The sequence below is a fragment of the Rhinolophus sinicus genome, linkage group LG06, assembly GCF_036562045.2.
Source record: "Rhinolophus sinicus isolate RSC01 linkage group LG06, ASM3656204v1, whole genome shotgun sequence".
Classification (NCBI taxonomy): Eukaryota; Metazoa; Chordata; class Mammalia; order Chiroptera; family Rhinolophidae; genus Rhinolophus; species Rhinolophus sinicus.
Window position 1 is genome coordinate 4,487,526 of NC_133756.1, and position 23,382 is coordinate 4,510,907.

General features: G+C 46.2%; 1 protein-coding gene across 22 annotated transcripts in view; it reads right to left on the reverse strand.

The window, feature by feature from the left end:
- Positions 1–22,666, reverse strand: part of CAMTA1 (calmodulin binding transcription activator 1) — an 813,322-nt gene extending 790,656 nt beyond the window's left edge. For 19 of the 22 annotated variants that reach the window (XM_074334131.1, XM_074334135.1, XM_074334133.1 and 16 more), the window contains exon 1: positions 22,526–22,666. In XM_074334131.1, the coding sequence (XP_074190232.1) occupies positions 22,526–22,570 (45 nt within the window). In that variant the 5' untranslated portion in view covers positions 22,571–22,666. Of the gene's footprint in view, positions 1–12,730; positions 12,859–22,525 lie in introns of those variants that run through there. The other 3 variants (XM_074334120.1, XM_074334121.1, XM_074334118.1) reach the window with 3 other exon arrangements.
- Positions 22,667–23,382: the final 716 nt, after the last annotated feature.

Genomic DNA, 23,382 nt, shown 5'->3' on the forward strand with positions numbered 1-23,382 from the left:
GGGTTTTACGGGCCAGGCCTGCAAGTGGCACACTTCTCTGCTCTCGCTCCATTGGCTAGAATTTGGCCATAAGCCACACCTAATTGCAAGGGAGGCTGGGAAATGCAGTCTGGCTACGTGCCCAGGAAGAGGATATGGATTTCGTGATCAGCTACCAGCCTGAGACAATGCCATTTGTAACTGTGTCGTTTTGTTTTGTTTTTGTTTTTAATTACAGAAGAGTCATTCCTTTCAGAATCGTCTTCTGTTGACCTACAACTCCACCATAATTCCTAAGGCCATTCAGTAGCTAATACCAATCTACTATGTTTTCTTCTTCGATAAATATTTTTCTAACATATTTAAAATACGATTTTAACATCAAATATATGGTGATGGAAAGGAAACTGACTCTGGGTGGTGAGCACACAATGTGATATACAGATGATGATGTATTACAGAATTGTACACCTGAAATCTATGTAACTTGACTAACAATTGTCACCCCAACAAACTTTAATTTAAAAAATAAATAAGACTATACAACAAGGGCATCCTTATAGGGATGTCTGTCTGGCTTTTCGTCCAGGTATCTCCAGTACTTAACAGCTGGCTAATAAAAGAAGCTCAAAAAAATTTTTTTTCCCTTCATGGTTGAACGACATTCCCGGAAGCTCACGGAAAGGAAAAAGAGTGGTCCCGTCTCTCGCCATGGTGATGGTGAGATTTACTGAAAGCCATCAGTCCTTTTAGGAACTTCCCTTCCTCTTCTAAGGCTGCCCTGAACAATCGAGCAATAAGACAAAAGCTACATTAGACCCACTAAGAACTAAGGGGGTAAAAACCCTCCCCAGAGTTCACAGACACCAACAGACCAACTCCAGTACTTCCTGCTAGACAAAAAGCAGTGCAGGGTCTATCAAAGGCCACGCCCTGGAGACCCTCTATAAAACGGGGTAATGACCTCACTGACTGGGAAACCAACATGTGCCCCTAAACACAGGTCACCTTATCCTCTTTCTGATCAAAATGGTTAGTGGGGGGAAAATTACGTGGTACAGGACAAAAATATTTTCTGCTCACATTTTACCCCTTTTCAAGAAGTTCAAAATATACCGTAAGTGCAACTATAATAACCTTCGCCAAGTCCCTATGGGATAGAGACAAAATTAAAGCATGTACCCAAGTTAAAAGGAAAAATGTCTGATAGGTGGCCGGCTTCTACTACTAAGGCAGGCTCAAAAATAAAGGGAAGCAAAGGCCTCTAAAGAAATTGGGGCACAAACCGTTTTAGGCTCTCAAATTGAGTTCAACACCTAGAATTGAGTTCAAAAGCAAACAAGTAGCTAAAACAGACCACAAAGCTGCTGCAGTTCTAAGAAGCTTACACAGGAAGTGACACTACAATATATCAAGCCTGATTTATGACCTGAGAAATCACATTAATTGATTCACCATTACTAGATTCATGTAAAGCATATTCAAAGTGATTTCAGAATGAAAAAAATTATTCTTTCTAGATATGCATCACAGTATCATCAGAATTTTCATAAATTTAATTTGGCTAAGAAGCCGTATACTCAATATTCTGAAAATAATGAAAGAGCACTGATTAAATGTCCACATTTGTACAAATAGATTCCAGTAGAACACAGAAAAAAACTATACAGAATTTAAAATCACATTGTTTTACTAGCACTTATCATTACTAGTACTGATGATAATTTTTTAAACTCCTCAAAGACAGAGTACAGTAAAATATCAACAAAATCAACCCAACAAAGCAGGCATTCTACTTGATAATATACATATAACAAGCATGTTCACGTATAAAATCTTACTGCGCTCCCCACGGGTAGCAGAGCAGACAGCATGAGATCGCAGAAAGGAGACCCAAGGCCCGGGCAGATGTTTGCCCAGGGCACAGGCCGGGGGAGCCGAGGAAGGCCCAGGGGGGTCTCCCCATGCTGCTCCTGAGCTGTCTCCACGAGGACACGGGCCCGTCCCCTAATAATGCTGGTGCTTGTCCACCAAGAAACGATGCAGACGTTTGCGCAGAAGAAGTACACAGGCTGCTCTGACAGAAACGCCAGAGCCCTGAGCAGACCCTGAGGACACTGAGGGGTATCAAAGACCATCTAGTCATCGAAGCCAGGGCTTCAACATCCTACAGAAAGGCCGGCAAGACAACTCCTGCAGACGCCTGGGTGCTTATGTGGCAGGAAGGCTTCCCTTGCTTCTCCAACACTGGTCCAGGAACCACAGACCACCCATTACCTAGCACTACTTGCTGCTGCCCAGAAAACTACAACTTCATCGAAACTAAAGGAGAGAGTGACACTGTTTATCATAACAGAGCAATGAGGCATGCGCCAAGAAAATGGCAGCCACGCTCTGCGAATGGAACTTGGCTCCGTGAGAACCTCACCTAATCCACACACAGCCAGAACCAGGACGGCAGCCAAGACACACTCTGAGGCCAAAAGAGATTTTTACAAAGTTCACCCACAAAAGCTCACATACTTCACTGTGAGAAGGGCTCTCCGATCCGTACTCCTGGCTTGATTACTACTAACTACTCAGAGTTCTAATAAGCTTAATTATCACGTTGCCAAGCCCAGAGAGGATCAGAAGCGACAAATAAGAGGGGAAAAGATAGCCAGAAAGTGACAGGTAGAAGCAAAACAGTGACAAGGAATAGCAAGAATTTTTTTTAAACAATAAGAACTGGATACAGGGGCTTGAAAGGCACAGCAATTTGAGGTCATTTATCATAAAAGCAAACACTCTACTCAAAAGGCCCTAAAAATATCACAGTATTAAATAAAGCCCAGTTCAGTAACTTAGGTACAACAAAATGAACCCAAGTTAACAAGGAAAATGTAGGTTAAAGTCTGTGTGTGTTGTACTGAACATGGGGGCACAGTGAATATCATTTGTCTGCGTATCACTTTACATCCTGTAAAATGCGTCCTTCCATGTGAATTACCTCACTGGACACTCAACATCTGTGCAAGCAGCACAGATACCTCCACTGGCCAGGAATCTGCTGGTAAATAATTCAACCTGAGCAGCAGAAGGGTTTATCACTGGCAATGATAACAGTCTGTTAGGGCGTCTCACAGGAGAGGCACCTCCCCCTCATTAGGGGTGGAGAGGGCAGGACAGCTCCTGAGAGGGCTTGGCAGCGCCTGCAGGGCTGGGTCTGAGCTTCCCCAGGACTCCACCTCCACCACTGTCCTCTATAGCGCCCTGCCGCACGCATCCGAAGGGCCTCTTTCTAAAGAACAGCTCTACTGCCTTCTAGTGCTATCACCCTCCCAACTGTGGTAGACAAGCTTCATGGTGGGACCCCCGGCTCCAGGACCCCCGGCTCCTGGTTAGCACACGGCTTTGTGTAATCCCCTCTCTTGGAGTGAGCACCGGACCGAGTGACTGGCTTCTAACACCAGAATGTGGCACAGGTGACAGGACGTCACTTCCACGATTACGTGACGTAGTCCGTGCCTTCTGTCTTGCCAGCTGACTCTCTCCCTCGCTGGCTCTGATGAAGCAAGATGCCATGTTGGAGAGTCCCAGGTGGCCAGGGACTGAGGGTGACCTCTGGCCAACAGCCCACAATAAGGAATCCTTCAAACTACGTGAACTTGGAAGAGGATCCTTCCCCAGTCAAGCCTTCAGATGAGACTCCAGCCCCAGCCAGCACCTTTACTGCAGGCTTGTGAGGCCCTGAGGCAGCAGACCCAGCAAAGCCCTGCCTGAACTCCTGACCCACAGGAGCAGATGGTACCCGAGTTCTGGGCGAAGCCACTACGTTTGTGGTCATTTGTTACAGCAGCAAGAGAGAACTCATCCACCGGCCCATCAGGTCCCAAGGATTTCTTTTCTCAACTTGGCCTTGATCGATTATTTCACTATCATTTTTACCAGCATTCTGCATTTACACAAAACCCTTGAATTGTCTCTCGCTGCCTTTCTCATTCTCTCGACTCACCATCAAACTGACACAGTCACTACCTTTTCCTTCATCTTCATTCTACTCACTGTCTGCAGCTTTCCAGCTGAGGCCCCCTGCACCGCTCTGCACTCAGCATCCCTGACTTCACGCACAGCCCTCTTGTTCTGTCATTTCTCTGACCACTGTCTGTCCTCACGGGTACTCTCTCTCCCCTCTGGTGACACTTCAAGGGAAGCAGTCCCCACACTTCTGCAGTCAAGTCGCCTCGCTTCCCCCCGCACAGTGTCACTCGCTACTGTACCGTCTACTCCTAATTCTTTTGAATGGATTCATTCATTCTTTTAACCAACAGACACTGTTCTGGTCAGAGATGCAGCGATGAGGAAGACAGATAAGGTCCCTACTTTCCTGAAGCTTCTATAGTCTACCAGAGGCTGTGCCAGCTTATCTCTATCGGCCCCTCCAGCTCTGCTCACCGCCCGTGCCCACCTGCCCTTTGCAGAGGAGGCTGACCTCTGATGGACTCCATTACCAGGGCTCCCCTCTCCTCTGAAAGTTCAATGAAGGAAACAGAAAACAACAGGTGCTCCAGATGAAAACTCCCTCACCTCTGAGCCCCAGTTCCAATGGCGCAGTGCGTACGAGCACGCTACGGCTCCCCCAATTACCTCTACCCAATGCAATTCAACTGCGCAGCTAGAACCAATCCTTTTGTATCCAGTCTCACCAGCCCCCTCTGTCCTGAATTCCCTCTCAGTTAACGGCCTCCCCTAACTCCAGTTGTTGAGGTTTCAGCGCGAGGCAGGAGTCGCCTTCGACTCTTCTCATGCCTCAAGGCCTCCTGTCTACCAGTCACAAAATTGTGACTCTCCCACACACACATCATAACTCGGTCACACTAGCTCCTTTCTCTAACCCATTGCTACAGACACTCTTAAAGGGGGCTACTTTCCCAATCCCAGTTCATCCTCTGTGCTCATTCATTCATTCAACCAACCAACATGATGAAGCCCATCCAAGGTGCCACGTACTCCCGTCTCTGACCTCTAAAGATGCACATCTAATTGAGGGAGAAAGAGAAGCGAACAAGCAATTCGAATACAAACTAATGTGCCGTGAGCAGGAAAACCACACAGTGCTCTGCGTGCACACAGGAAGGGCACACAATCCAATCGGAGAGAGAGGAAGAGCAAGAAAGCCTTTACAAACAGTCTCTAGGTTAAGCGGAACCCCAGAGGACAGGACAGTCGGCGAAGCAAGCCGGCAAAGTCAGCATCTACAAGAACCGAACATTCTGGCGACCGGAGAGGTAAGCACTGGCCCTTATAAGCACCGCAACGAGAACTGGCTTTTACTCACTCCCACTCCTCTGCCTCTCTCTCTCTCTCTCTCTCTCTCTCTCCCCCCCCCACCCCCACCCCCCAAGATTCTCCCAGAACAGAGACTGTACTCCATGCTCCAAGCCCCTACAACCTGACCCCTACCTACCTTTCCAGGCTCACCTACGCACATGCACCCAGAATCCCAGCCACTCCCTGTACTCTCCTGGCTCTGTGCCTTTGCTCCATTTCCTCTGCCTGGAATTTCTCCTCCAACCACCATGTCTGCCTGTCGTGATGCCACGGCAAAGTACGCCTCCTTCAGGAAGTCTTCCCAGGTCCTCCCAGTGCCTGCTTATAGCACGAAGCCATTACATCGGTATCTGCTACCCTGCAGCCTGGAGACTTCTAGAGTACGTAGGAACCGAAGCGAGTTAATCTCAAAGACTGGGGAAAAAGTTCAGACAATTTTCAATTTACCAGCATTGCATGCCTAAGTAACTAACCATGGAAGGTCACAAAAAAAAGTAATGTTTTTTGAGCTATGATATGAGGTTGGTGCAAAAGTAATTGCGGTTTTTGCTCTTGTTTTTAACCTTTTAAACCACAATTACTTTTTCACGAACCTAATACAATCAATCCAAAGCTTACACTTCTGTATGTTTTCATGTTTTATTTATCTCAAGTAAATAAGCTCAGAAATGTTAAGTTTCTTGCTTAAAGTCACGAGGCACTTAGGGGTAAAGACCAGAGTCAAGCCTTCAGACACTCCTTCTCAAAAGCTGTAAACAGCCAGAATGTAATCAGAGTATCCCAGCGCATCCCACTAACCAGCTTAGCCAATTACCTGGGACTTCTTTCCCTCATTTTTCCCTCAATTAATTCCCACTTCCCTTCAGAGCTCAGCTCAGGAAGCCTCCCTCAGCCTCAGATGAGTCAAATCCCTTTATGAGACACTGTACTTCCCCTCAGAGCACGGATCTCCTCACAGCACTGTATCAGCTGGGATTTCACGTGGCACCTTGGTTAACGTCAGTGCCCCCGTCAGCTCCATGAGGACGGGGCTATGTCTGCCATCCTCTGTGCCTGGCACTTTACTATTATTTGTTGAATAAATGAACTGACTTATGCAGCCCCCACAGGACTACAGATCCTAAAGTATCTTCTGACATCTCCAATAAGAATAGCTATTATTATATACATTTTAATGTCACAATTTTATTGTGGCATATTCTAAGTCTTTGATAATTAAATGTTCACACATGGAATCTGTTAATTCTCTTAATCAGAATGAGTGTTAACCAGAATAACACATTTTTCCTAACCATTCAAGGTATCAGCAAGATATCACATCGAAAGAACACATACCACAATAAGCCAACCTACAGGCTGTATGAATCAGCTATTCGCTCCCTTACAACTCGGGAAAGTCCAATCCCAGCCTAACAGTGAATTAGTGTTTCACCAAGGCAGCCTATTGTAGCAATAAAGGAAAACAATTTTTTAAGGCAAGATGCTTGGGTACTTGAATAGCCAAAACAATCTTGAACAATAACAGAGTTGGGCAGACACTTCCCAATTTCAAACCTGACTACAAAGCTACAGTGACCAAGACAGCGTGGAACTGACGTAAGGGAGACACAGATCAATGGAAGAGAATCAAGACTCCAAAAGCCCACACATTTTGGGTCCACTCATTTTTGCCAAGGGTGCCAAGATACTTTGATGGGGAAAGAAAGGTCTTTTCGACAAATGGTGCTAGGACAACTGGATATCCACATGCAAAAGAATGACGCTGGAAGGCTACCTCAAAACATATACAAAAATGAACTCAAAATGAACCAGAGACTTAAACGTAAGAGCTGAAACTATCAAACTCTTACAAGAAAACATAGAAATAAATCCTCATGACCTTGGATTAGGCAATGACTCCTTAATTACGACACCAAAAGCACACACCACAAAAGAAAAAACAGATAAACTGAAATTTAACTGAAATTTAAAACTTTTGTGCTTCAGAAGACGCTATCAAAAAAGCAAAAAGACAATCCACAGAATAAGCGAAAATGTACAAATCATACATCTGATAAGGCACTGATATCCAGAATATACAAAAAAAACTCCGACTCAATAACAAAAAATAAACAATTCGAAAATGGGCAGAGGACTTGAATAGGCATTTCTCCAAGGCAGACATACAAATGACCAATAATCACATGAAGAGATGTTCAACATCACTAGCCGTTAAGGAAATGCAAATCAAAAACACAGTAAGATACCACTACACATCCACAAGAATGGCTAGACTCAAAAAGACAGATAGTAACAAGTTTCAGGAGGATGTGGAGAAATTAGAACTGTTGCTGGCAGAAGTGTAATATGATGCAGCCCCTTTGGCTAAACAGTCTGGCAGTTCCTCAGTTAAACACAGAGTTACCACATAACCCAACAGCTCCACTTCAGGTAATACCCACAACAACTAAAAACGTATGTCCACACAAAGACCTGTACACAATGCTCATAGCAGCATTATTCATAATAGCCAAAAGGTGAAAATAATACAAATGTCCATCAACTGGTGAAGAACAGATAAATAAAATGTGATCTATCTATACAATAGAGTGTTATTCCACCATAAAAGGAATGAAGTACTGACACACACCACAGCATGGATGGACCTTGAAAACATTATGCTAAGGGAAAGAAGCCGGACACAAAAGGCCACACATTGTGTGATTTCACTGATATGAAATGTCCAAAACAGGCAAATCCACAGAGACACAAAGGAGATTACTGCTTGCCTAGAGCTGAGGGGAGGGAGAGGGGCTACTAATGGACAGAGGTTTCTTTTTGGAGTGAAAATGTTCTGGAATTAGATAGTGGGGACAGTGGTACAACTGTGTAACATACTAACACCAGTAAACCATGTACTTTAAAGGGGTGAGTTGTATGGTATATGAACTATGTCTTAATAAAGTTGTTACTGAAAAAGGAATCAAATCCCTTTAACTACTAAAAACTACTTTGATGGTTGTGTTTTTTTCAAAACATTACTTTCCTCTTTTGTTAAGCAGAGCATACTAAGTGTTGCTTTGTGAATATACTCAAGGTCATCACTCTGAAACCGATTACGAAGCAGCTGTGTGTCCTGAGAAGTCAATGGCGTGCGGCTCTCAGCCCTTTTACATAGTACCTCCCAACGACTGTTCTCAGTCTTCACCTGTCTCCTGTCATTCTCTTTCCTCCTCCTACCATGAGAAACCAAGGAAAACCAGAGATTAGCGGCAGGAAGGATACACCAAGGAAAAGCCGACGAATGTGCATACAGGTGGCCACGTTTTCAGTTTCCTTCCCCCCACACACCCCCATCCGAGGGAGTGTCTCCCTTTGGAACCAGGAAGCCCATCCCCAACCTTTCAAGTTCAGTGGTCCACAAGGGAAAAGCGACAGGCCCACCCAAGCATCTGAACTGTGGAAAACCTCAGACGACACTGACATCCCGCAACTGCTTGGTTCTACCTGAGAACACACACGGGGCAAAGCCTGCACAGACCACCTGGCTCCGCTGAGTGCTGCCTGATGCAGCACAGCTCACAGAATGAGCCTGGGGACGGTTCCTACGCCCACCTCTGACTTACTCCACACCCACCCACACTGCAGTGAACATTTTCTCTGCAGAAAGTTTACTCACTGTAGCACTGAACAAAGAAATCCACTGTGCAGTTAATATTCTTTCTTTCACCCAGCTTGATGGACACAGTTGGAGGTGCCAGGACCCCCCACTAGATAGATTCCCTTTCTCACACCATCTCCTTTCCCCCAAGCCCCTCTAAATTATCAGACCAACAGCTCCTAGCCACCCCTCTTTATAGCCCTCCTAACCCCCCTCCTTACAGACAACTGGACCAGGGTAAACACCTGGCCTATGGAAACAAGGCAACCGGCTGGGAGGAGTCAGTCGGACTCTGTCCTGAGTATTTGAAACACGAGCCATACAGCCCAGTGTCAGATGATGGTGAGCACTAGAAATATGAGGCATGCAGGGGCCATGATGTGGACCATGGCTGGAGCCATGAAGAGGGACATGGCGGGGGCCACAGCGGGGGCCATGACAGGGACCGTGGCTGGAGCCATGACAGAGGCCATGACGGGGGCCATGACGGGGGCCGTGACAGGTGTCATGACGGGGGCTATGACAGGGGCTATGACGGGGGCCATGACTGGAAGCCATGAAGGGGGACATGGCAGGGGCCGTGGCTGGAGTCATGACAGAGGCCATGACGGGGGCCATGACTGGAGCCATGACCGGGGCCGTGACGGGGCCATGGCAGGCCACATTACATGCAAGTTATGGGGGAGCAAGGAAGAACATGTAAGTGAAAACAATCTCATCTGCAAAGAGAACAGGAGGAAACAGCAGTGATGAGGACAGCAGAGACGGGGCCTTGGCATCCCAGGAGATCCCAGCTCGGCCCCAGGTCTCCAGAGGAAAGCCCTACTCCAGACTCTCCAGGTCCAGCTCCCAGACTGTCCAGCGGCACTTCCGTTTCAGTCCTGGGAGGCTGAGATTGCTTCTGGTCTCTTGTACAAAACCCACCTCCACTTAACCTGAGTGCCTGTGTGCCTTGCAATCAAAACTGCCCCAGCTCAAATAGGACTTGCTGACGCTCCCTGACATCAGGAGTCCTAGTGTCCACGTTCCGTGTAAATGAACCTCAGAGCCTCGTTACCACCACATATTTAGGGAGGGTGTGTGTGTGTGTGTGTGTGTGTGTGTGTGAGAGAGAGAGAGAGAGATTTTGACACTATTTAAGGCACAACCAACCCCCTCCTTGGGGTAATGAAAATAATGCCATATATTCACTGTAAGGACATCATAGCTACTTTTTTCATTCTGTTTTGAATCCATCTGAAGGTTTTTTTTATTTGTGGTAAAATATCCGTAACCTAAAACTGGCCATTTTAAACTCTTTTTGGAGTACAGAGTTTAGAGTGTTAAGCCCATCTGCTGTTGTGCAGCGTCACCACTGACCGCTTCATCTCTAAGAGCATTCTGAAAATCATGACTTTCATGCTTACTAAACCAGTGACTCCTGTCTATGCTTTTCACCAGGTGACAAGGGCAGAGCACCTCATGAGAGGTGGCGCTGTGGTAGGCTGGTGCAGAAAGGAGCGGAGAACACTCGCAATAACTTGGAACGGCACCAGAGAAGCTAAATTCATCCTCCGTTCCTCTAGACATGAGGCTGGAGACTAAAAATACCTGGAGAGGACAGATAACAGCTGTCAGGGATATTCAGCTGCGTTGGAAAGGTTGCCACTATCACCAGATTTGCATCAGAAGACACCCATACAGGCAGACACGGGTCAGATGCAGAAAAATCAGATTCAGGAGAGAAAGACTGATGTTCCTCGCCTCCCAGAACGCCTGGAATAAATCTCTGGGCCTTGAATTTGGTCAAGTAATCTATGATCAATTTCTGGAGGACCCCTAGGAAGAAAGACAAGCACTTCAAAATGCTGAGTACCCACTCACCACCTTCTGCTTGTTACAGCTTTCTTTTTAAGCACAATAGCCTCTATCAATAAAATTAAACAAGGAAGAGACCTCCATCAGGAGCTCTGTCAAAGCAAATAATTCAGCCAGCGCCTTTCATAACAGCAGACGGAAAGGATACGGCAGAGAATGTTGGCAAGAACACCGGGAACATTAACTTGCCCCTCAGTAGCTTTAAATATGAAAGTAAGCTTCAAAAAATAAATTATATTCAAGGCCTCTCCCAAATGCCAGGCCTGCAGCAGCAACCCAGGGAGTTCGCCCAAGTGTAGACCCTATATGATCAATTACAGTGGACCCACGGAAACTCCCCAATCCCCTCGAGTTTCTTAATAGGAAGTTATTTACTGAATTACTAGCAATCGATACATTTTAATAACAGTTACATTAATCAAGTCCAGAAAAATCCAACTAAATGAATATAAATAATACTACCTGAAACATAAAAAGTCTGAGGTTAGCAGACACTTTTCTACCCATGATCATGTTATTTAAGTCTTGATGTTTCCAAAAGTATGAACTTTCATCCATATCAGGAAAAAGAGCTTAAACGTGTCTAGAGAATAACTAAGCAGAATGAACGTTTTTATGCTGAATGATGCAGAATGAACATCTTTTGAACAATTTTTACATTTTTTAAAGTAAACACTCGCAATGTTAGACAGATCTAAAAATTAGGCCCTCTCCGTACATCAGCAAGGAGTCACTTCGGTGATGTGGCTCAGATTCCTCCTACACGGCTTGAGCCAACACATTAATTCTTGACCTGGAGCAAGTACCTCAGAAGAAAAGACAGTTACACAGGACAGCTGCATCCCAGCAAAGCAAGACAGAAAGCGCAATTCCATACAGCCCACTTCATTTTCTTATAACCGTAAGTCAGAATGGGAAGGAACTTTGGAGGTTATCACTAGGGCAACCCTTTACCCAACACGAGTCCCCTCCAAATTATTACCGACTAACTCGTTACACAAGAGCAAAGGTCTGGGAAAAGCAAACTGAGAAGCTGTGCCAGAATCAAGAGTGATGAGACAGTATCTGGTAAGGAAGGGAAGGTTGCGGAGGCAAGGAGAGGTTGCTAGTCCCTGGCCTCTGTAGCGACTGACAGCAAGGACAGCTGGAGTCCTTCCTTGGTCCTGGTCAGCCGTGTTCCTGGTGACTGAAAGAGAAGAGCCCGAGCTGGGACTCACAGGGGGCTTGGTCTAAAGGCCAGAGAGGAGACGTGTTCCTTCATGGCCAGAGGACTCGCCAGCACTGTTTGCTGCAGGCTGCGACAAATGGTAATGCTGACAATACAGCCAGTCTGCCCACTGTTTTGAAATCTGATTATCCAAACCCGTAACTTTTCATAAATCCCTCAGCGGTGCAGCGTTTTGAAAATTAGGGAGTGTTTACAGAGACCCTCCACCTTTAAATACTCCTTTCTTCAATAGTACTTATCATTAGAATCCTTCCTAGAAATTATATTTAAATAATTTAACAACGATTTAGTTCTTAGAGAAAACATTAAATGTCATTTAAATCGTCTTCACATGCTCATTCCTGCCTCCTTGCTCTTATTTTTCTTCTTAGAGCATCTACGTAAAGGAGAAAGCTAAACAACAGACCACACATGTCTGTTCCCCACCAGACAACTCACTTCAACTAAAGGAACACAAAGCTCTCATTTCACTTAAGGGTGGGAGGACACAGTATCTCTGAGTTGTCATGAGGTTTCAAGTCATCTCAGGAGTAACAGTGGGTATCAATCAAAGTGCCTGCAGTTTGAATCATCTACTCTCACCACAAATTGTAACTGAGCGAAAATGATTTCTAAATACAATATATTTTATTTCTAAATGTTTCTTGGCAATTAAATATCTAGAAAGTCAACAAACCCCCAAGAAAGCAGAGAAAATGAACTTTTGTAAAGCTCACCATTCATCAACTACAGGAGGCTCGAAAGATGCCACACGCCGGAGGCTCAGCCTCAAACTCGGCCCTGCAGAGGAAAACTCCAAATAAGATTTCTTCCAGAACTGCTCTCAGGCAGCACTAAAGTACAAGCAGTGACCTCCCTGGAGGAGAAACTGGAGTCAACAGCTACAAGCGTGTACAACTGAGGGGAGATGAAACCTAACTCCAACATGAAAGCTGCTGTGCAACTGGCATCATAACTACAACGTACTGAAAATGTAAGTGCCAAACAAAGTCATTTAAAGCATTTCAAGAGCAAAAGAATGCCCCCCAAAAAAAAAAAATCCAATGCATTCCAAAAGGAACATGAGTATAACACAGTATAAGCTTCAGGCCTATCCTCTTAGAAATAAAGCAGAATGCTCCAATTTTGGCAAATTACAACAGAAATGCGCCTTTGAACAAAGGAGTTCCTGCCTCGCACTCTGAACTTCGTGGGAGAACAAAAATGCAGTGTCAGTATGCCCACAACACAGCTCAGTCCACAAAATCATGGGATAATTAAACTGACTGCTTTCAGGTTTCAATCTGTTTCACCAGAAACCTCGTCCCAATCAGCACGAGCAACTCGAGCTCTATCAAAACACCTCTAGGATCTTATCTTTTGTTTTACCTTTATCACTGATTTATGGGCTGACTGATGGTAAACTGATTTGTGCGAGCGCCAGAAGTGAGCTCAGGAACACAAAACAAGAAGAGATTCAGAAAAATCAAATTTATGAATGAAAATGCTGATGTCATGCGTAGTTCAGCTCCCAGCAGAGCTGAGGGTAGTCTGTGAAAAAGAGGTGCTACCTTCTGGGGTGTTAAGTCACCATCATTTAGTAAAGAAGATAAAACAGAAGAAGCCCTTGCTCAGACCAAGGGAAGGGGGAGGGAGAAATGGGGGGGAGGGGTGGGGATGGGGGAGGGGGGAGGGGGGAGAGAGATTAACAACCTTTTCCCTGGACACAAAAAGGAAAAACTAAGTACTAAGTATATGCCACACGCGAGCATAACGTCTAAACCATGGAACTATTTCATACTATTGTTAAAAGCAGTATTTTTAAAGCTATGGTTAGTTGTCGCTAAGTGCGTAGAATCCAGTCCCATCCCCACCTTAAATCTTTCTCCCACCACGTTGCGACCTCATTCAAAAACGAGAACCCAATACAGCTGGTTTCAGTTCTTCAGCGAAAGCGCCCGGCCTTGCCACACCACCCCAAACTTAATTCTGAATATAAGTGGGTGGGGCTCAGACCTCAAGAGAACTATTGGAATTTTTATGTGAAAGGGAAAAACTGCTTTTTATCTAATGATGTAATAAACTAATAAAAAAGAGATTATAAAAATCTGATTTACTCAGAACTATTAAAAGCAGCTAGTGGTGTGGATTTTTCACACTGTTCATCTCTCGGCAAAACTGAAAATCCAACCAGGAATACAAACTTCTGTAAAGTTGAGACACAAGTTACTTAAGTAACTGATTCCCAGATTCTAAGATTTTTACGCTCTTGGAAAATAAGTGACCCTCAGGTCCTTGGGAACCTCTCCAAAGCACGAAACAACAAGGACGGTCTTTCTTCTTCACCATTCATAGGCTTAAAATAGCCATCCGCCCAAAGCGGATGTTTCAAAAATTTAAGCGATAAACAATTTTGCCAATAGACATTTTCAAAAGCAGATCTTATTAAGTTAAAATGCAAACAGACTGGTGTTATCTGTAATCTACAGTGTTAAAAGAGACCATCTCACATTTCCACCAGAAATATCTTTGATAGAACATCACTACCCCCTTGTGGATTCACAATAAAAAACCCGTATCTGCAATCTTCACTTTTTAAATGTTTCATTCTGCTGAACTTCCATTAAAGTTTACATTTTCTTCACTAAGAAGGGTTATTTTATTTCAATTACTTTTTAAAAAGAGGAAAAACACTTAACATTTTAAAATAACCAATCTCATCAACTTCTTTATCTTCTAAGCACCCCGTCTTGGGGAGTGTTCTTTGTACAACGGGGTCTACGTGCCGATTTCAACGTGGTAAGACGGTCAGCATCCCATTTTTCCTCAGAATACCTGCATTAATACTTGCAGTCATCACTTTGAGATGAGTTTTAACGATAAATGGGTAATTTCTTCACCATGACATCTTTCTATCTTTCTATTTGATAATTTCATACTCCATACCAATTTTTTTTTTTATCGCTTCATAATGGTTTGATATCCAAGTGCCCTGGAAAACCAATCGGGCATCCTCAGAAATACTTTTCAGACAAGGATTAAAAACCAAATCTAAGTTTTAAAACGATTGATGCTTGATCATGTTACTATACCTTCAGAAATGCTTCCTGGCAATCTAAACCAATCCTAATGAGGGAAAAAATATCTGTTTTTCAAAACTAGAAAGAAACATTTTGGTTTTTTTCTTTCATTCCTTATTTTTTTTAGTTGCAGGAATACCTCAGGTTGTATGTGAGCTTCATTCTACTATAACAGATAGATCTTATTAAACCTATACTGTAAAAACGGTTAAATAAACCTCAATAACTGTTTTATCACTTGTCATAGACACTCAATTTAACTGAAAGTGCAAATCATCTCCCCAACAATGCACAGGCTACAGAAAGTCCGGGTTCTGGCTTGTCAAACTGCCGTTACTGGGAGTGAGCTCCCCGTTTCCTCACAGGTGTTGAACACAAAAGTATGGACACAGTAATTTACGATTATTATGAGAAGACAAACTGCAGTATTCATTCCAATGATTAGGTGGGAACACAGGAGGAAAAGTGATTGGCTTTGCAAGTGTCTTTGTCAGTGACTAAATACATAATCTTACCTTGTGGTGATTAGTAAGGAAAAATGGAAGAGAGAGTGCATGGTCTGTTAAATGACTGCTCTGTGTTCCAAAAGACTTTTCACATGTCAACCCACTGAAGACTGTAGGTACAAAAAGTAAGAAATCAGCAGCATGTCCAAAGCTTGTGGCTGTGCAGGAGAGCAGAGCAGTCAGAGCTGGCCTTCCTGGTTTGCTTTGTTGGGATTTTGTCATGATTGTTGCTTTGAGATTTTTGAGACAGAGAAGGTGGAAAAGAGATTTTTGGGATGACATTAGGAAGTGAGATTAGTGGTGAGAATAATACCACTTAATTAAGTCTCCAGGTAGTACAGATTTAAAACTGTTAAGAACTCCGTCCCAGACATTTGTTTCCAGACATGTCATTCGTGCACTTGGAACTCCGAAGCCACACTGCAGAGCAAAGCGAGGAACCCCAAACCGAAGCCACACTGCAGCACAAAGCGAGGAACACAACCCCATCCCCTCGCAACCGCCCTCCACTAGCAGTCTCAGGAAGGGACAATGCGCATGACTTAAAAGGCCTGCCTAATCTGAAAAATTAAACAAAATGTGAGCAAAGGACTCATGTATAAGAGAACATGCAACCCTACCAAGAATAAGCAAAACATTGGGGATAATGTAGAAGAACCATTTAAAAAATATCTCTGGTGATTCCATCTTATGATATGTCAATCAGTTGAAAGTAAATGAACAATCATCTAAAAAAAGAATGAAAAGGGAAGTAACGTGGCTGACACTTGGCCTCTCGTTGCAGTGGGGTACATATATTTCTTTTTTAGTCCAGGGTAATGAGCTAAAAAATGCTCAGGAAGCATTACCAATCTTTACACAAGGAGGCCCATGACCTTCTACGAGCAATGGCGTTCAAAGCAGAAAGATGCAATACAACCTTACATATACACAGCCAGCATACTGATGGGGGAAAAAAAGGAAACTGAAAACCACCCTGCACTCTGTCCCACCTTACAAAAAGTCAGGAACTGCTGTCCATTGTCCATCTATACAGAAAAACACTTTCCTTACAAATACGTGACAAACATCATGGATGGAAGACCATCTATGTTTACAAGCCCCTCTTAACACATCTTAATCACAAGATTTATGGACACAACACCCACTGATGGCACGAAATACAACAGATCTGATAGTGTCTGACCAACCCATCTCTCGAACCTGATTAGGCAGTCAAAGCAGAAAGAAAAGAGAGATTACACACTGTGACCTGAAGAGAGTGACTGCCATGTACTCTTCTTCATGTTATGTGGACAAAGAAGAGAGCGAAAACACTTCTTACCCAAACACACCAAAAACTAAAGATAATACTGTAATAGGCAAAGGAGCATCAGAAGACCCCACACGTCCTTGTGAATGAAAGCCCCAAAAGAGTAGTATACTTGTTGGCTCTGCCCAGAGAAATTTACTGTTATCAAGCCAAAGAGACAGAAGGATGGCTAAATGCAGCAAAAACAAATTTCCAAAATCCTACCGGGGAGGCCCAAACACCTGAAGGGCACAGTGTTTCACCCGCGGACATTATCCAGTTACAAACATGACTATGACCCCCTGCCTTATGGCTTAAACCCCATTGTATCATCCTATCCTTAGAGACACAAGAAGTACCAGTGCCTCTTACTACAGGACAAAGGGAATACTGGGCACCCCCTCTCTACTGAATGACAGGTTATGGATACAGTAGAGCCACAAATACCTCTTTATAATAATGATGGCAAGAGCAATAAAGAAACCTCTTTCTGTGGGCAAGAAAGGGAGGTAGGATTTAAGGCATCTAGAACATCCAAAAAAGGGGCACCGTAAGTGATTCGAGAAGATTGAGAACATTTCAGAAGATGATCTGTTATAACTGAAATACAAAAGAAATACGTATTGCCTGTCACCACAAGAAATATTCAGTCACATGTTCGCATGAATAAAAGACACTGCCAAACCACATACTACAACAATCCTACACAAGAGTTCTTCTGAAGAGTGAAATACTAGCAGAATTGGTTCCTACAGGCATTGTGGAGGGGAAATCTAATTTAACACAGAAAAGAAAGAAAGAGTGCATTTCAGGTTAATTCTTTACCATTATTGTCATCACATGCATACCATGCCTACATCCAAAAATAATCTGAGACTATTTACCAAAAAGAAGAAAAGACACAAATGACGGTACCATTGAAAAGTATAAAGTATTAAAAGTCTCATAATAAACAAAAGCGGTGGAATTACAACAGATACCTAGCCTAAGAATGGTCACTATAATTAGGCATTAAATTTAGATATAATACTTCCTGGCAGCAAAAATGTAATAGCAGCTCATATAGTTTTTACTATCTGATAATATGAAACATACCGGTTAATCATACGAGAAAATTATTTTTCTCCCACTTATTTCTGTAAAGGATGCATTTGGTTTTATATTCTATACAATACCTAGCATGCTGCTAGGTATTCAAATGTTAAACAAGCATTCCAACCAACCATATAGCTAAATGACCTAAAAGTTATGCCTAGACATTTAAAAATAAAGTTGATTTTACTTTTCTCTGAGTACATGTACACACACACACACACACACACACACACACACACACACACGGTCTAAAGGAAAGCTAACTGCCCCTCCCGGTCTCCCCTCCACGCTCTCCACCATCCCCACTCCTGCAGGGATGGGGGGAAAGCTCAGTGGGATAATACTATATTTTTGTGAGATGATAATCCAAACAATTAAAATTCCGAAAAGAATTCTTTACAAGAACATATAAAAAGGCAAGCACAGGACACACTGAAATGTCCTTCATACTAAAAAGCTAACGAGAGTCCTATGGTCTCAAGCAAAGTCACGTAACAGCCCCCCGACCCCCCAGATCCTCGCACATAACAGAAGCTCAGTGAAGGTCTCCAGAATGAATGGAAATACAGATGTAAAGACAACTTTTCTCCAAAATAAATTCAAGGATCCTACCGAGGAGGCAACAGGCACATTCTCTCCTACCAAGGAGAGAATATGAGAATCACCTTCCATTGTTTTTTCCATAAGGAAATTACGGAGAAGTATAACTGCACACAAAGCAGTCTTCCCGCAGAATCTGAGGACTAGGAAACGAAGAATGGCCCAAGGAAACGAAGGAGGGGGGAAAATGGGCCCCCTCAGAATCGGTTCCATAGCATTATAATCCCATCAGCACATGGGTTACACCCCTCATAAACAGAGAACTAAAATAATGCCACCAACTCAAAAAAAAATGGGCTATTTCAGAAGGAAAGCCTAAAAACTAAAGAAAAGCAAAACCCTGGATGAGCAGGATATGTAATATGTAAATGTCTCAAAGAGCAGCCCCACTCTTTTGAAAAGGGAAATCTGACCCGATCTGACCTTGAGTAGAGGTTGCTGTGTACATGTCAACATTCGGAATCCACTGAACGAACAGATGAAGAAACCCAACATTTCCCAGACACAGGATAAGTCAGGTCTTCGAGAAGACATGGGAAGAGATGTCCCAGGGGTTCCCCCAACCTTGTCCAAAAAGCGGGGGGGTAAGGGGTGAAGGAGGAGACAGTGATGGTCTAACAGAAAGACATAAAACAGAAAGGTCATTAAGAGAACCCACCTAGCCTGACTGCCTACATGAGAACACAGTACACTGGAAGAGGAAAACACTGACCTCCGATAATCTGTGGGGACGGGTGACACAGAAAGCACAACCGTATTAAATGCAAAGCCAAGAGCCTAACTTTACACACTAACCTCAGTTGTGTTCCTCTAACCTTTACCATGTCCTTCCATGCCCGTTCCATGGAGCATCCAGTTAGCACGGAAAACTCCAAAAGGCAGTCGGAGGTATGGAGGAGGCCAGGCAAGGACCCACCACTGCAAGTGACGACTCTACTGGGAAAATGCCAACATACACAGCAGGTAGTCACCTCTTCCTTTCCAAGTGTCAGTAATACTACACCCTAATAATACACCATTCCCTCAAGCTGGGTATAGATACAGACAGAATAAAAACAACCTAAAAACTTTAAAAAAAAAAAAGGCAAACTGAGGTCAAAAGTGCTACTTTCGGGCAATGGGTATTATACCCATTGGAGAATTCAATAGTAACTGAATGACAGAGCCTGGAAGTCGGCCTAATGCTGACCAGTGCTCCAGATAACCTTGTATCCTTTCTCAGTAACCCAGGTGGATAGTCTCCTTGCTAGAAAAGCGCTTAAAGGTCCAAATGCTCTGACAGAGCTCGCTGGGGAAGATGCGGCTCCAAAGCAAGCCAGTCCAAAAGTAAGCGACAGCAGCTAGCAACCATTCCAAGCTCCAAGAGGGAAGGAAGTGAAGGAACCAGGAGGCCCACATCTTGCCCCTGCCCCGGAGCCCAGGGCAATTAGCCAAACACACGCACTAGGACACTCAGGGAAACCCTGGAGAATAATCCCTCCCACTTTTCATGAAGTGTCACAGGCCATTCCAAAGGTACCCCTTCCTAACATGCACAACCTCTCTCAATTACTTAAATGGCCAAAATAAAACAGCGACATATTTACGGCCGTTCATTTCTAGTTCTGTCACAGAAACACATATTCTTCTCACCCACTCCTATCGTTTGCCCCAAATACATGAAATCTCTTTCCCCTACTCGGCAGCAGCAAAATCAAGACGAAAACTTTTAACCCTACGAAGAATCAAGCCAAGAATACCACCCCCGATTCAGAAAGCCTAAGTTATGGTGCATGTCGGCCAGCCCTCTACACTTCATGTACTCAGGGACTTGGTGAACATTCAGGATGTCATTCTGCTTATTCAGTACAGTACAAATGACAAATGAAAGAGTGGCAAAAACTGGCCATTTATCAATGAGTCCTCTGATTCCTTTAAGCCTGAACATTTACACATATATCTATATTTTTATACATCACGGTCCCCACATACACCCAAAATGTATAGTCATCTAACCCTTGCAAATTTCTGTACATACGTAATGTATGTGATGTAACCTATGAACATATACCTACATGTGTGTATATATATAAACAAACACATAGAAAATCATGATAATCTCTTTTTTGCCAAAACAGAACCAGAGAAGCCAAAAATAGAAAGCATCCAAATTTCCCCTTCACCTGAAAGCTACAAGATCGAAAGAAATGTTTGGATCCCACGAGGGACGACCCCAGGGCCAAAGGAAGGTTCTAGTACAAGGAGCACACTAGCAACCCCTTCCCGAAAGGCATGTGGGCGACATGGGTGTCTACACTCCCTTTTCTGGATGGAAAGGCATATGGCTTCTTCTTACCCAGCCAACATGAATACAATTTAAGAAAATTAGAAAAAGTCAAGGTAACAGGCTCCCTAAATATGGCTGACTGGGAAACAGAAGCCATAAGGAGAATAGGAGTTCTCCTAAAAAAGAAATGGGAAGTTTATTTCCAGGGAAGGTTCAAAGACTCTTGAATGTTGGGTGTACAAAGTCTGGCTCTTACCGCACAAAAGGCAGTAATTAGAACACCAAAAACAAGGAAGGGAGCATGACCCTCTTCCTGGTCGGGTGGTGTCAACGGGTGAACCATGCCCCCACCTAAGGGGCAATAGTAAACTTGGAAGCAAAATTATACCCTGGTTTTGCTCAGACATTCGGAGTGATTCTCGTGGCCCCTTCTTACTCCAGTAGGAGGCACCATGGAAGCCCTGCCCTACATCTGATGGGGCAGCCACCCTCACCCAGACAAGGAACTCGGAGGACAGAGAACATTTTTAAGGGAGACAGACAAACGGGGAAAGGTGCCCTGGCATGTTCAGTTCCTCCCTTAAGAAAAAGAGGGCAACTCAGAGGGTATTCAGGAAATGAGCTCACCCTAACCCAAGAAAGTGTGCGGAGAGTATGCATAATCTCTGCGAAGTAGCTGCTCTCCCATTTAGAAATGACTTCAGCGCTGCACAGGCCCCCACTATCCACTGGGTGAGGGAAAAAGAACATGGGTAGCCCGAGTCCCCTTGTCCTGCCAAAAGGGTCAATAGATGGAGTGCAGAGGCCCCAAAAGATTCCCCAGAAGATGAGAGGATGAGACGGACCCCTCTGCCAAAGAAGCATCAGGGTCACAGAAGGTAAAGGGCAAGGGAGTATGGAGATCCTCACTTGCCATAGAAACGGAGACCCCACCCTCCTGGCTGCAAGGGGTACAAGGGCAAGAGTAGGATGGGAAGGGCTGCTAGGGGCGGGGATGCTACGCAGGCCCCCTCCCAGGAAGGGAAGGGGGAGGGGTCACACGAGGCCCTGCTGCCCGGGGACGCTCAGCAGGAGGGGGTCCCCCTGGTGGGGAGAAGCGCGGGGACCCGGCCGGCTCTGGGAGGCGCCCACGGAGCTCGAGGGTGATGCTGGACAGTCCGCCTGGCCCTGCCGCCCGAGAGCCAGGGGCGGCGAGGGTGAGCGCCCGCCATGCCCCGACGGGGACCGGCCCGGGGCAGTGGGGCGCGGGGCCGGAGGGGGACCGAGACGGATAAACTTTCCGCCCCGCGGCCCCCACCCGGCCGGTGTGGGGGGCGGGGAGAGGGGCCGCGCCGAGGGCCCGGGAGCGGCGGGGATGCCCGGTCCGGGTGGGGGAGGCGCCGGCCCTCCCTCCGCCGACTCCTCCTCCTCGCTGGGCCCGGCCCCCGCCCGCCGGCCCCCCGCCCCTCCGGCCCCAACCCGCCCCCGGGTAGGGGTGTGCGGCGCCGCGCTCCGCCGCCCCGCGAGTCACCTCAGGACCCGGCTGCGCTCCGCCCCCCACCCGCCGCCCCTCCCCGGCCGGGGCGCCCGCCGCCCGCCGCCGCCGCCGCCGCGCCCCGCGCTCCCGCCCGGCGCCGCCGATGCCCGGGATGTCCGGCGGGGCCGGGTCCCGCTGCCCACCGCGCCGCCCCCGGCCCTCACGCTCCGGCTCTTACCTTCCGGCTTGTTTTCGGCAGCCATTTCCCCTCCGCGCGCCACATCCTCCTCCTCCTCGCGACCGGGACCCCGAGCGCGCGCCTCGTACCGCCGCCGCCGCCGGCCCAGCCACCCCGCCGCCGCCGCGCACCCGCCCTGGCCCCGCCCCGCGGCCCACGCACTGCGCCCGTTGGGCCACGGGGCTGCCACTCATCGCTCCCGCCACCAATCGCCCCGCACCAGGGGTCTCACTACTCTCCGGGAGGAGCGTCCTATCCATCAGGCCCATTGGCTGGTCACCACCCAACGGAATGTAAGGATTGGTCAAGAATCAACGCCCCCTCCCCACCCACTCCCAGGAAAGCCCGCCTTCCAGACCTAAACAAAGCTTCCCAGTGGCCAGAGCCGGAAGGAACTGCCCAATTAGGAATGAGCCCACACGGAATATTTCCTCGAGGCCGAGATGTGGCGTTATGATTGGGCTTTACTACAGTGTTTCCCAGGCCGTCCAGACCAATCAAAGGGGGTTCCCGGAACTCGGGAGCGGCGAAGAGAAGCTCCGCCCCCGAGCGTGACCGTCATGAGGAAGGCGCTCGCTCATTGGCACGCTGGGGCTTTTCCCGCGTGCTCCCGGGGCTGAAGGACGTTCCCGGGGAAGCCGCTGCCGGCGCGTGGGGGTCCTGGTGGCAGTGAAGACGCGGCGAGATCTCCGGGATCCCGCAGCCTGCCGCAGCCAGGAGACAGGAGGGACCAGAGTGCCTCGGCGCTGAGGTCGGCCGTGCGCAGCTCTTCGGGACCGGTCGGCCCCGGAGTCCAGGCGCCGCTGCCGGCGGTGGCGGGAGGGGCGCGTCTCCTGCCAGGCCCCGCCCCTTCCCCT